Source organism: Chrysoperla carnea, chromosome 4 (genome assembly GCF_905475395.1).
Source record: "Chrysoperla carnea chromosome 4, inChrCarn1.1, whole genome shotgun sequence".
NCBI classification, from domain to species: domain Eukaryota; kingdom Metazoa; phylum Arthropoda; class Insecta; order Neuroptera; family Chrysopidae; genus Chrysoperla; species Chrysoperla carnea.
Window position 1 is genome coordinate 11,457,982 of NC_058340.1, and position 13,639 is coordinate 11,471,620.

At 28.4% G+C, this 13,639-nt stretch overlaps 1 protein-coding gene across 1 annotated transcript; it reads left to right on the top strand.

Moving 5' to 3' along the window:
• The first annotated feature begins 1,000 nt into the window (after positions 1-1,000).
• LOC123297251 (1,5-anhydro-D-fructose reductase-like) lies at positions 1,001-13,046 on the top strand. The gene is made up of 5 exons (XM_044878840.1): positions 1,001-1,182; positions 4,148-4,315; positions 11,137-11,253; positions 11,698-12,102; positions 12,819-13,046. Exons 1-5 carry the CDS (start codon positions 1,111-1,113, stop codon positions 13,008-13,010), a joined length of 954 nt encoding a protein of 317 aa, XP_044734775.1. The 5' UTR covers positions 1,001-1,110; the 3' UTR covers positions 13,011-13,046.
• Positions 13,047-13,639: the final 593 nt, after the last annotated feature.

A 13,639-nucleotide genomic window follows, 5' to 3' on the forward strand; every position in this document is an offset into this window, starting at 1 on the left:
GGACACCTCGTACCTCTATGAATCGATTCTCTTTGGTCGGCAGGATTACTCGATTTAACCTTGTTGATATATTTTAATGAGGCTATCTGAAAACCATTGTGTATCTGTATATACATCGATACAATGGTTTTGTATTCATACTCGATATTTCAGTCACTAAAATTTTCAAAAATGAGAACTTTAGTACATGGACAATGGAGAAAATTACTTGCGCGATGTGCGTTGAATTTGATGTGTAGTGATAATTTAAAAAAACGCATTATGCAATAATAAAATAGTGTAAATATTGAGTCATATTAAATTTACAATATACTCGAAATTAAATCGGGGTTATGCTTAACATTTTAAGCTTTTCCATTGAAATATTATAAAATAACGCCTATGTCTTTCATAATTAAATATTAAATTTACATCCATGATTGTTATATGATAAAGCTGGCCAGTTTTTTAATCCAAATTTTCTAATTTTAACTGTGCCCTGTCCACTTAAGCTCTAATTGCAATTTAAGAAAGAACTTGTTTAAGAATGTTTAGAAAAACGGACGCCCAACTTGAACAGATAGGAGTCTAAGAATTGGTAAAATGGAACCAGAAAGTAAAGGACAGAAATCAAACCAGAGTTTTAGAATTCAGAAAAACTAAAGGGAACTTTTTCGACGTTTATTTTTCGGTAATTTTCAACCGTTCGGTACCCGAATCATTTGTCGGAGTTTTTTTAAATTTTGTAAAGTTCACTTGTAATTGGCCTACTTGAATGGAATTATTGAGAACTTGAAAATAAGATTTAATAGTTTCCATAGTTTCGAGGTCTCTGTTCAACACATTTATAATTTTCATAATAATAATTGAAGTGGTGTGATGTGTTGTTGAGTATGTAAAAATTGTTAATTAAAACGTACCTATAACATATAGATACATTCATGTTAGTATGAAGACCTTGGATTTAACGTTTTATATAAAAAAATAATATGAAAAAGATAAGTTAAATGTTTAGATCGTATTTTTGACAGTAGACGTTCATGTATGACATTGCATAGACGTAATATTTTAAAAATTTGATTTTTATTGTTCGATCGTAAACTTTTATTGATAATTATAATTTTTACAACAATGAGTAAAGTACCAACAGTCAAATTAAACAATGGTGTTGAAATGCCTGTGTTAGGTTTGGGAACGTATAAGGTAAATTTATTTTTCATTCAATTTAATTTTAATATTTATAATTTTTATAACAATGCTTAGAATTTTTAATTTGTTTTAAACTTAATAATTGATAACCTACTTAAGTATAAGTTCAATAACAATACTTAATCAATTTATTGTAATACACATTTATTTTTTTTAATATCTATTATGTTACAAATTTATTAGTTATCTGTTTAGACACTTTTTTTTATAAAATTTAATTGTTAATTTATTTCAATTTGTTGTTATCTGAATGTTGACTTTTTTATGTTTATACATAAAATTACTTTTTATGCAATTTTTTATGTTTTATCATTTATGCGATAATCAATAATATTATAACCCAGTGTATTTAAGATTTATTTTGATAAACATTTTCGAAAAGAATTCTCTTATTTATTATTCAATGAATTTAATAAATTTTGAAATTGTCATAAAAATTGTTTTTTAAAGTTTATTGTAAACTTAATACACTATAATTATTATGAAAATCTTTATAATCTGAAAATCTTTATTAAGTTTGCGTAGTCAAATGATAGTTTTTGTTATTTTTACCCACGTTAAAGTCGTAATATAAGTATAGACGAAGCCAACTAGTTAGAACAATTTCGATCTAGTTTTTATGCCCACCGCTATGTTGCGGTTGCTAAAACATGAATGTAAATGAGACTTTACATGATAATAAGTATTGCAAGTTTACATACTGGTTTTCATGAAATTAACTTGCCTATATTTTACGTTATTCGTTAGAAATAAGTAAACGGAAATACATAAGGGGAGAGACACTTAGAAATAATGATGGTAAAAACAAAGTACAAGTTTTCATTAAGTATACTCATTAATCTAATTTAGTGAACAAAAATAATGACTTAAGGTTTTGAGGCGCTACAGAAAGAAACACCATTAACTTTAAATTTTGAGAAATTGTTTTTAAAAATGTTAAGAAGTTACAGTTAAAGATTTAAAATTGTTAAAAAAAGAAGTTGCTTTTTATTTATTTATTATATAAAGAATAATATATCCTATTAAAAATATTAATGTTTTCTGAAAATTACAATATTAAGTATTTAGGAAAAAAAATGCAAGAGAAAATCGTAATTTTATTAATTCCCATAGACCTAAGTTAATTTATGGTAACTTATTATCTGAAAAACTTGCATAATTTTCAGACAATCTTTTGAAAAAAATAAACATGTTAATAAGAAAACAAAAACATTCCATACACGTGTTTGGAATCAACACGCTATTAATAACAAGTTTTTCTCTCTTTCTTTTTTTTTTTTTTTTAATATTTATTTTAAATAAAAAAATTCATACAGCTTTTTGTTTTTGAAAATTTGCATAGATGGAAAACATAATAATAAATTTTAATCACCCTTTTATAAATGAGTTTCAATGATCCGATCATTATTTAGATGCATAAATCCATCCACTTGACCTACTGAACGGTATTAACGATTTCCTGAATCAAAATAAATTACCTAATTATTTTTGAGGTTCTTTAGCCAATTGGCAAAAATGAAACCCTTATATATTCTTTTCTTAAACTACTCATAATAAATCCGTCATATATCGTACATTTTTTATGAAATTAGTGTCTTTACAAGGTATAAGACCTAAAAGCCCCAATTATTCCTTCTCTACCCACGTGACTTAGAGAGTTTCACTTCGGAATCTAACGGAATAAGCCGAATTTTTGTGCAAACCTTTATTTTGATAGTACAAATGCTGTCTCAAAATTCATATATGTTCACGTGTGCACGTCCTTAGATATTCAAGGTCAAAGGTCGCAAAGGTCGCGCGTTTTTTTGATAATATCTCGTTTCCTTTTCTTTCCATCGTATTTACACTTATTATAAAAGTTATACATGATTCTCTATAAATTTTCTTTGAAACCTTTTTTTTATACGTTGAACCGTTTTCGGAATATAGGGCGCAAAAAATGGATCGCTCAGTTTAACGTTCTTTAGTGCTTGGTCAATATTTATAAATATAAGGTATTAAATAATTATTCAGTAAATATTCGGAATTGAACGAACTGTTACGAACGAATGCCTCAATAATAAATGCCAAGGTAATTTTTTTTAATCATCTTTAGATTGACTTCTAGATCAACTTCTGGATAACATAATCTCTAGATCCACTTCTAGAGATCATCTTTAATATTAAAGTTTTAAAATAATGTTTTAAATCTTCGGCTTCGGCTTCGGTCAAAGGTTGTGGCGATAGCCGATTAATCGGCTTCGACTTCTTCCTCGGCCAAAAGTCGACCTTTGGTCGGACACTGGCTATAAGTTTAAATTAGAAACATTAGACAACAAAAAAATTAAACTAATGCATCGAATTAGACCATATACGCAATTATGGTCTTACTATTTAGATAAGTATTGAGGTAAACTGCCATAAATTTATAAATAATTGGGAAATATTTTATAAACTTCAAACTGGCATAACTAGGCCAAGTATTAAATTCGATCATACGTGCATTGTTCGACATGTTGTTTTTTTTTTTATCTACTTATTTCACAATGCATGTTATCAGCGAAAAATAATATTGTTTAATTCATACTACAAATCACAATTTCATTCCAAAAAAACGCTATTTCTCAGTTGATTAAACCTTAAAGAAAATTGAGCACTGTTCCATTGTACTTTCTTTTTTTTTTTTTGCGTAAACGCAATCAAGAAAGTCGAACTAAATTTAAAAGAGTTGGCTATAGACAAGTAGATAATTAAACGTAATCGATCCAAATGACTTCCTTAGCTGTTTGATCGAATTGCTGAATATTGTTAAGGTCGCTAGTTTATTTAAAAGACTAGACTGTTAATAGATGGGCTAATTCAGCTAGTTGGCTGCGACAAATATATATTGATTATTTATCACTTTGACTGTAATAATATTTGTTCTAAAATTAGAAATATTATATGAAAATATAATTTTGGCTTTTATTCAAATATTTAGTCACAGCCGAATGCAGTTACCAAAGCAGTAGAAGATGCTATTGATGCAGGATATCGACATTTTGATTGTGCTTTCTTTTATGATAATGAAAAGGAAGTAGGTGATGGAATACAAACTAAAATAAAGGAAGGAGTTGTTCAACGAAAGGATCTGTTCATCTGTTCAAAGGTAAGTTTGTTTCTTCCACTGTATATGTTTTGTGAAATATTTTTGTAATTTTTAACTCTAGTCATGCAGTTGGGTTTTTGGGGTGCTCTTTTGAATGTCAAAGTGTGTTTTATGGAAAACTTTTCCTTAGCCCGGAATTTGGACATAAATATAAATTTTTAGCCAAAATTTAATTACATATTTGGTAGATTTTTATATTCAATTTCTGTTTTTATTAGAAACAACTTCCTAATTTAAAGTTTTCTTTTATCTCTTACCTGTACCGAAATCTAATATGTCTTTAATTTACCTTCCTTTTTGCTGTATCTGACTTGCCTTGGAAGGAAGGCCTCATTAAAGAATGTTTAAACTGGGGCATACTGTATATGTTTTGGTTCATAACAGGATTTACATTTTAAAACAAATCTAATGATACTGGAGCTCGCTCGGCAAAACAAGAATTTTATTATGGCTGATTTTATGATATGTTGTTCTTCTTGCTCTTTCAGTTAGAGCTTGGGCCATCTGGCTGGCGGTAGTGGCTGCGTTTAGTACTTCGCAGTCTAAATGTACATAAAAATATTTATACAGCCTAAAAATATTTTAATATATCTGTAATTTTAACTTTATGTTATTTAAGTATACAAAACACAAAAAATAAATAATTAAAAAAAAATTCAATAGAATTATATAAGATAACAAAAAAAAAAAAATGCTGACTGCTGCTGGATTCGAACTCGAAACTAGTAATCATTAAAATAATACAAAAAATATTGGCGCCTTATCAACCGCAGCCATTTAACACACGTGAAGCATAACATAAGATCATCATTAGCATTGCAATATTTTTCATAACTTTTTCGCTTTTATTCAAGTTTTAGCAACCGAATTAACGTCTGGCAAATTAATTTTAGGTTTTTGTATACTTAAATAACATAATATTAAAATTACAGACATACTGAAATACTTTTAAAATTTAGGATTATTACTTATACATTTAGGCTGCGCAGTACTAGAGCAGCAACCACTACCGCCAACCAGATGGCCCAAGCTCTAACTGAAAGAGCAAGAAGAAGAACATATCATAAAATCAGCCATAATTAAATTCTCTCTCGAAAACGTTGCGAGCTCCTATACTATAATAGGAAAACTAAAAATATAATCTAAAGTTATTAATAATAATAATAAGTAATTGAATATGAATTAAAGTTGATTTAATATAATACAAGTTTATTTACTCATTAATAATTTATTTAATTTAAATCAGAAATTGTTGAGTATATACAGATTAACAAACACGTGTTTGATACCATTCATTCCAAAGGGATCGTCCAGTGGCGTAACCTTTGAAAATATGCTAAATGGAATTGGCAACAGAGGGAGAACCACCTCTCAAAGAAGATTGAGAAGGATAATAAATGCGAGAGCATGATTATTAATGCGCATGTTTTAATATACACTATAATATCTTGGCGCGTATTTACAACATAATTGCCATTTAATAAATAATATTATTTAATAATTCAACTTAACTAACCCTGTGATACATGTCTACTTTGAAATATTCTTTGCAAATAAAACAATATCTAATCATTTTTTAGAATTTTAACACATAATTAACTATTGAAGCAGATGATTTCCGCCAATACGAGCGAAAATGTACATACTTGGTACACGTTGGACCTATCTAGTGATAGGTGCTCTAAGGGCGTAACTAGTATAGGGCGTAATTTTGACTGTTAAAATTGATATTTTGATTTTATTCCAAAAATATAGTCAAATGTGATTTTTAAATATTAATATTTCACTATAAATGCAGAATATAAAATTGAAAAATTATTCTGTTAATAACAACATATGAAAAGTTTTTTTTTTTTATAATTTTTTATTTTATTGGAATTGATAATGTCATTTTCATGATTGTATTTGGGTCTTTATGTTTAATCGTTTGCGAAGATTGGACTTTGCACAGATGCTTTATCTTTAGCACCCGAGATCGTCCACAAACATGAGGGGGCCTTTCATGAAGGTGATTGACTCTAAAGAGGTGCCAAACATGGTCATAAACAATTCTTAAGAACTAATAAAAAAAAACTCTTATTTAGCAGGTTTTTGGATTTTGATTATTAATTTATTAAACACTTATTTTAATTTACAACTAATTGCTATTCAATTATACCTATACAAAATCGATTATGAATTTACCAATATTTTAAAATTGTTGTAAAATTAATTATGTCTATATAAAAATTATCAACCACTCCATACAAAATAAGAGTTTAAAAGTCAAGACCACGTTATACCCTTCAAATGCCTTGCCCTTAGTTATCCCACTACTATAACACTCGAAATAGGGGTAGGGATCGTTTTACACAAGTAAAATATATGTACAGATTTCAATATTTTTAAATGTTATATAGTCTTGATTCATTGGCCATGTATTAGATTCATTGTATTTCGTTCTACATTCTTTAGTATACCATCCTTCACACCCCCAGTTAAGACTGTAATAGTATTATGTTACTGCAAAATAAATAAATATTTATTTTGTGATATACTTATTATTTTTAAAAGCAGTTCAAATAACATTTAATTAATTAAAATTTTTTGAAACAATAATCAACTAAGTATTTGAATAGCTCTTGGCTGTAATTAAATTATACATTATTTTGATTCCTACTTTTTGATAAAAAAATAATGAATGTATACAATAATTAGTAGAGTCATTAACAAATTGTTGATAAATACTTATTTAATAACTGAAATTAAACACTGTATTATATTTACGTTGTTTTCTATTTTAAACATTATTCCAAAAATTCAAATCTTAAGATTCTTAAGTATTTATGTCTATTTTTAATTTTCCGTAAAAATAGATAATTTAACAGTTAAAATAAGTCCGAGCAGAATATGAAAATCGAAAAAAAAAAGAAAGACTGTCGTTGAAAAATAGCTATTTTAACGAAAAATTTTTAAAATCTCAAATAAAAAATTGTTTTTTGGTTTAATAAAAATACATGCTTGTTCTGCATTTTCAAGTTCATGAAAATTTTCGCATGAGAAAAAAAAATAAAAACGAAAAAAACACTTTTTCGCGATTTGCTCATGGAATTTGAGATTATGTTGAAAAAAGACCCCACAAAAGTTTTCCAATTTATTATTATCAAGAACTTTCCTGCTGAACATTTTCCGCTAAGAGGTCATTTTTTGCCCTAAATCGCAAAAAAAACTATTTCAACCCCTAAAATGAACCCCATTTCATAATTTCCAAGGGTCTCGAGTTTAATTGTTTTTTACTATGTTACTTACACCCAAAACTCACATTTCCACGTAGTCGCTACCTGTTAAAAATTTATTAAATTATGACAAAAAAAAATCTTAATTACACTACACTATTAAATAAAAGTTACGATCCGAAAGAAAGTTGCAAAGGATTGTTCAAAATTATTATGGAAAATATCCTTCGATCAAATTGGATGAAAATATTTGGTAAAACGTAGTTCTTAGCATGCTGCTTAAAATTGTCAATGAGTCGAAAGTGTTCCCAATGAACTGCATTCGAATTTTTTTCGGGCGTGGCCTGACGAGATGATAGGCTGCCAATCATTGAAGTGGTGAATAATTGTAACAAGAGCGGACTTATAAACTCGAACGAAGTTAATGTAAGAGTGATAATCTGCACGATTTTCACATACCATTTTAATATGAATATAGGGGTATTTATCTCTTACTGCACGATTTTCCGTGCAATGCATGACAATTTGTCAATTAATTACCTTACAAGCAGACACACGAAAGAAGCGATTAGCTATTTGTCGCATCATAACGAAACTTAAGTTAAAATTAGAAACGATAGCAATCAAAAAATCACTTTCTTCATCCAGATTAATTCGTTTGAGAATCGGGGAACCTTAAAACTTAGTGGAGAATTAATAAGCTTTAAAAGTCATGATAGTTGATGACGAAATTTTTTTTTTTTTGAATGTTGTAAAGTTATAATTGGCTTTAAATACTTTTCAAAAACTTGGAAGAAATTTCAGAAACAATCGGAAAATCTTTTAAATATTTTCCAAAAGGCCTTTAAACATAGAAGTACGGAATGCAACAAACAATTATATTATTATTGTTAATTCACTGATTATTTAAAAATTATTCAAGTAATTATGTTGACTTAGTATTAAATATTATAAAATTCTTAGAATATCTTATTTAACATTTTTTTTAAATAATTATTATTAATTTGATAACTATACCATAAGTAGAGCACATATATCAATCAGGAAAAAATTTCGGATTTGATTTCCTTGCATATTCCCATTTGAAAGATATTCCTTAGTAAAGTTCAACACTTGAAAATTTGCAGGAAGCTTCAACTAGTGTTCTTGTGAAACATTCTCGAAAAATGAACAAAACCACCTCTTTACTTATATGCTAAAAAGATTGGGTTTTTTTTGTATTCAACGCAAAATACCTGAAAAGTAGAAGCTTATGCGCAGTTGTAATGTTCAGGACTAACCAGCGCCCAAAACTATTAAATGATGTCAAAATCTGTGCACACACTTACAAAACATAAGGATCCTGTAATCACAGTAGCTCTGCAACCAAACGGAGTAAAAAATTATGGCTATAGTTTTCAACGCAGAGCTAAGGCCGAAGGAAGCCTTGGGGTCAATTGCCTTAAATGCAAATCAATAATTTTATAATTAGAAAAATAACCAGCGAAGCGGGTGTTTGCAGCTATAATACAAAATAACTGTTTAACTTAAAAAGTATTTATTTATATCTTCAACGGATAATTTTTCCAGAATTGTAATTACTTATTAATCGATGTTGCTGTAAACGTTTCGCAGAATTAATTTTGAATAATAAATACATAAATAAAATAAACAAGATGTCAACGATAGACATTGTTTAACAAACTGGTTGTATTACTTTATGGTTGTTATTTTGATAAAAAAAAACCTAAAGTTAAAATTTTTATTATTTACTCACTTGATTTGATAAATTGATATTTTATATTTATTATTTTCATTACTTGTAAATTATTCATTAGGTATAATTTTTCCATTCGTAAATAGAAAATTTATAATAAAATATAAAAATATTAATGAATTTTGAAGTTTATTTATACAGAGTGGTCTATTAAAAATGTAACGGTTTTTTACAGACGACTTTATAAGTTTCTGATACCGGTAACTTTTTGATTAAGTAAATTAAGCAATAACGGAAATTTATACACCGGGTTATTACTGTTTGATCTGAAGATTTTAAGAAAGTTTAAATCAATGGAGTTTTTTTGCTGATTTTCAGGGCGCTCAGAACCTATAATACGATTGATTAATTATATATATAGCAAATTACCGTCGTACGTAGTTTTGATCGGAGATTGCGTGCAGAGCAAGATCTATATAAACCAAAGTATAATTTTGTAGCATGTATATTTTGAAAGCAACATCGCAAAAAAGTTTTGTTCGCAAAACAGTTGAAAACATCGCAAAAGTTGAATCAAATTGCCTCTTCATTATTAGTTTTTTTTAAGGCAAGAATATACGGGCACTATAGTGTGTTTCGCGTGACTCTCACGTTAAAATAATTTGGAGTAGATAATTAGCGTCAACAGAAAATATTATCTAAGTTTTTCGAGGAAAAGTTAATCGTTTTTCCGTGTGATTACGTTCATTCACTGATCCAAAAAAGGTTGGTCATGCCTTTAATGGGGTCGAGCTAGCTCGGGTCTGCGGGTTTCTAGGCTTTTTGGTTAACATTATAATTAAACACAATGAGTTCAAAATTTTAATATTATTCTACTACACTTGGAGCAACCGAAATGGCTAAATTTAACCCTTTAGTGACTCTCAAATGCGTTAACAACATATAACATGACACCCGTAAAATATAATTAGTTAAAAATGGTATTACCTATATTTTTAAATAAATGGAAATTATTTTTTATAATGTGAAGTTGGTAAATTTCTTACCTCTGGCGAATATTAGATTCATGAAAATTAAAAAAATTGAAACAGTAACCTTCTGGAAATTTATATTTATTTATGTAAACATTTTACTATTATTATTTTTTTAATTTTCCTTTTGTGTGTCATGTTTTTATTTAGTGACTTACTTTTAAACACCACTCTGTGTAAAAGGCTTAGCATTCTTTTATGGAATACTTGTGAAGGTCGACTTTTATCCATTGGAATGTATTTTCCCACTACTTTTAATTATTCTATTTTATGTCGAGTAGGTACCATCGATTTATTAAACATATATGGTAGGGTAGTTGATAGCAGAAATTTTCGCACAATTTGAGTAAGGTTGAGAACAAATTTTGTCGATAGTGTTGACCCAATACATGAGTAACCTTGTGGTCTCCCAAACCGTATACGTTGCAGAGTCCGGGCGCGAGACCGAAATGCCAAAAAAAAACATTTTTTAATTTACAATTTTACCATAAATGAAACTTATTTTTAATGATTTCGCAGAATTAACTATACGAAATAACAATTTTGAGTAAAACTTTTCAGTCCGTTTTTGCCTAAACTGTACGGTTTGCGGGAAAATGTTTCGAACAATAAATTTTACTTTTTTAATCAATTCAATAACAACTTTCTAATTTAACGTGCTCATCTATCGATTACCAATTATTGAATAGAGTGAGCTTTTCATTGAGCTTGAAAACCTTGGTCAGGTTTAATGTCTGCGATAAAAGTTATTTTTCGGGTTTCAAGCATATTTTAACTTAAAAAATACACCCTATATATTATGTTCATCAGGACTCAAGCTACAAGCCACAATTTTCATGTTTTTTTAAAGTTCATTAATAAAATGCATATAATTTTCAGTTATGGAACAATACACATTCACAACAGTCAGTAGTTCCCGCATGCAGAAAGTCATTAGAATTATTACAAACAGACTACTTGGATTTATATTTAGTTCATTGGCCTGTTGGATTCAAAGTAAGTTATTAATGAATTAATTGTAAACCAGGCTTATTTGGCGTAATCGCAAGAAAACTTTTCGGTAAAAGTATACTTTAGAGAATACAACAAATTTAGAATTCAAAGATATAGAAAACCCTTTTAAAGAGCATTATTTTATCGTTTTTTTGTGTGCCCAAATGTAATCATTTTGAGTAGAATAAGAGTTGACTTCTATTTTTGTGTTGTGAAAATCCTAATCGTTTAATATCGAAAGTTCCCAACCAAGTGTGTGAGAATTGTCAGCTCCTATACTAGAGGTATAAATAAAACGGTCGCAGTGTATCTCAAAAAGGGTGCGAGAATAAAAAAATAAACTGACCTCGAAGAATTTTCTTACGAGTTCACCATCTCAGCTTGGCTCTGTTACTAACTATACTATTTAAATAATAAATTTAATTAAAATATTCTTGTATATAAAAGGAAGGCGATGAATTAACACCTAAAACAGAAGACGGCAAAGTTGCCACATCTGATATTGATTATATAGAGACATGGCGTGGAATGGAAGAATGTGCTCGTTTGGGTCTGGCTCGAGCCATTGGTGTGTCCAATTTTAATCATGAACAGCTAGAAAGAATTTTATCAGTAGCTGAAATTAAGCCAACAGTAAATCAAGTAGAATGTAATCCAAATATTAATCAAAAGAAATTGATTCAGTATTGTAAGGAACATGACATTGTCGTAACTGCATATTGTCCTTTGGGTAAAGCTGCTGAAGCGAGAACTAAACCAGGTGCACCAGTAGCATCAATGGAAGAACCAGGTGTCATTGAAATTGCAGCCAAGTACAAGAAAACTCCTGCTCAAGTTGTATTGAGGTATTTGGTAAGTAAAAATTCTAAATAATTACTTGGCAAGTTTTTAAATTCCTTACAAGAAGTATTTGATAAAACCTACAGTAATTAATTTTTCGAAAATCTGAAATGTTTTAAATTTTACTGATTAATTCTGAAAAAGTCTTACTCTTACTTTCACTAAATTTTCCAAGTGGTGAAAAATATCATTTTTCTATAAACATTTTCGGATAGTTTAAGACCCAAGTAAATAAAATTCGTGCAGTACATCGTTATGATTTCGAAATTATGGGAATTTTTTCGGATTAAAATTTGAGTAAATACATCACCAAGCCCCTTGCTCTATCTCAAAGACATTTAAATCGGATAGACATGAAATTAATACATACATTAATCAGATTTAATGTAGAAGTTCATACCTTTCAATAACGGTCTTACCCTGGTGGAAAAAATATTTGAAAAAATAATAAGTCTGAAAATCTCTGAAAAATTCTGAGGAACTCTGAATTTCTCAACGTTTTTGACTGCCTAATTCCAAAGTTCCTAAGAATTTTTCAGAGGCATAAGACTTATTAAGATTTAATAAGTTTGGATAACTTTGAATTAGACAGCCCAAAAACGTTGAGAAATTCAGAGTCATTCAGAGTTCCTAAGAATTTTTCAGAATTTAAAAACTTATTTTTTCTTCAAATATTTTTTCCACGATGGTATTATGTTAAATATTCATAAATTACTTTTTTGTTTTAGATTCAGCATGGAGTAGTTGTAATTCCAAAATCAATAACAAAATCACGTATTATTGAAAACATTGATTGTTTTGATTTTACATTGGATCAAAAGGAAATGGATTATTTCGATACTTTAAATAAAAATATTCGACTTGCTACATTCAAGGACTGTAAAGATCATAAATATTTTCCATTTAATCTAGAATATTGATCTTATTGTGTTTAAATAAAGGATTTTTCTAATAAATTTGTATTTTCTTTCAAAGAACCTTACTACGAATATCTATTTCTAAGATGGACTTATCAAGCATAAAATTGTCGTCCAGATATACTTAATTAACAAAAAAAATTAACAGACAGCTCATTCGAAACTTTCGAACAGTCAAGAAAGGTCTGGGAAATGATTACAAGTATTTTTGAAAATCAAATGCTTAAGAGTAATAATTTTGAAAATCAAATGTTCAAGAGTATGTACTATAATTTCCCTAACGTGTGGAATAAAATCTTTTGAGATTAAGCTATAGACAGTGTACGTCATTTTTGTAGTTAACCAATCAAAAAATAACTTAGACAACAGTTGCAGAGTTTGAGTGTGGACATCATGTTCTGACATTAGATTGGAGCTAGTTCTTCGGGTTAAATAGATTCGTTCGCAAAAACGCTCTGTGCAAACCTCAAATATTATTGTGTAGGAAGTCCAGGCTAGGGTACGATAAAAATTTGATAATTCTAGCTCTAAGGATACTTTGACTTCTCTTTCTGGCGTTACTATAGTTATTATTTATTAAACCATTTTAATACTGTATTGACTTATTTAGAAAAGTTTTATTCTTAGGAAAT

Coding starts and splice junctions, on each gene's coding strand:
- LOC123297251 (XM_044878840.1), top strand. CDS start 1,111: ATGAGTAAAGTACCAACAGTCAAATTAAACAATGGTGTTGAAATGCCT. Junction 1,183..4,147: donor TAGGTTTGGGAACGTATAAG/GTAAATTTATTT, acceptor TCAAATATTTAG/TCACAGCCGAATGCAGTTAC. Junction 11,254..11,697: donor ATTGGCCTGTTGGATTCAAA/GTAAGTTATTAA, acceptor TGTATATAAAAG/GAAGGCGATGAATTAACACC.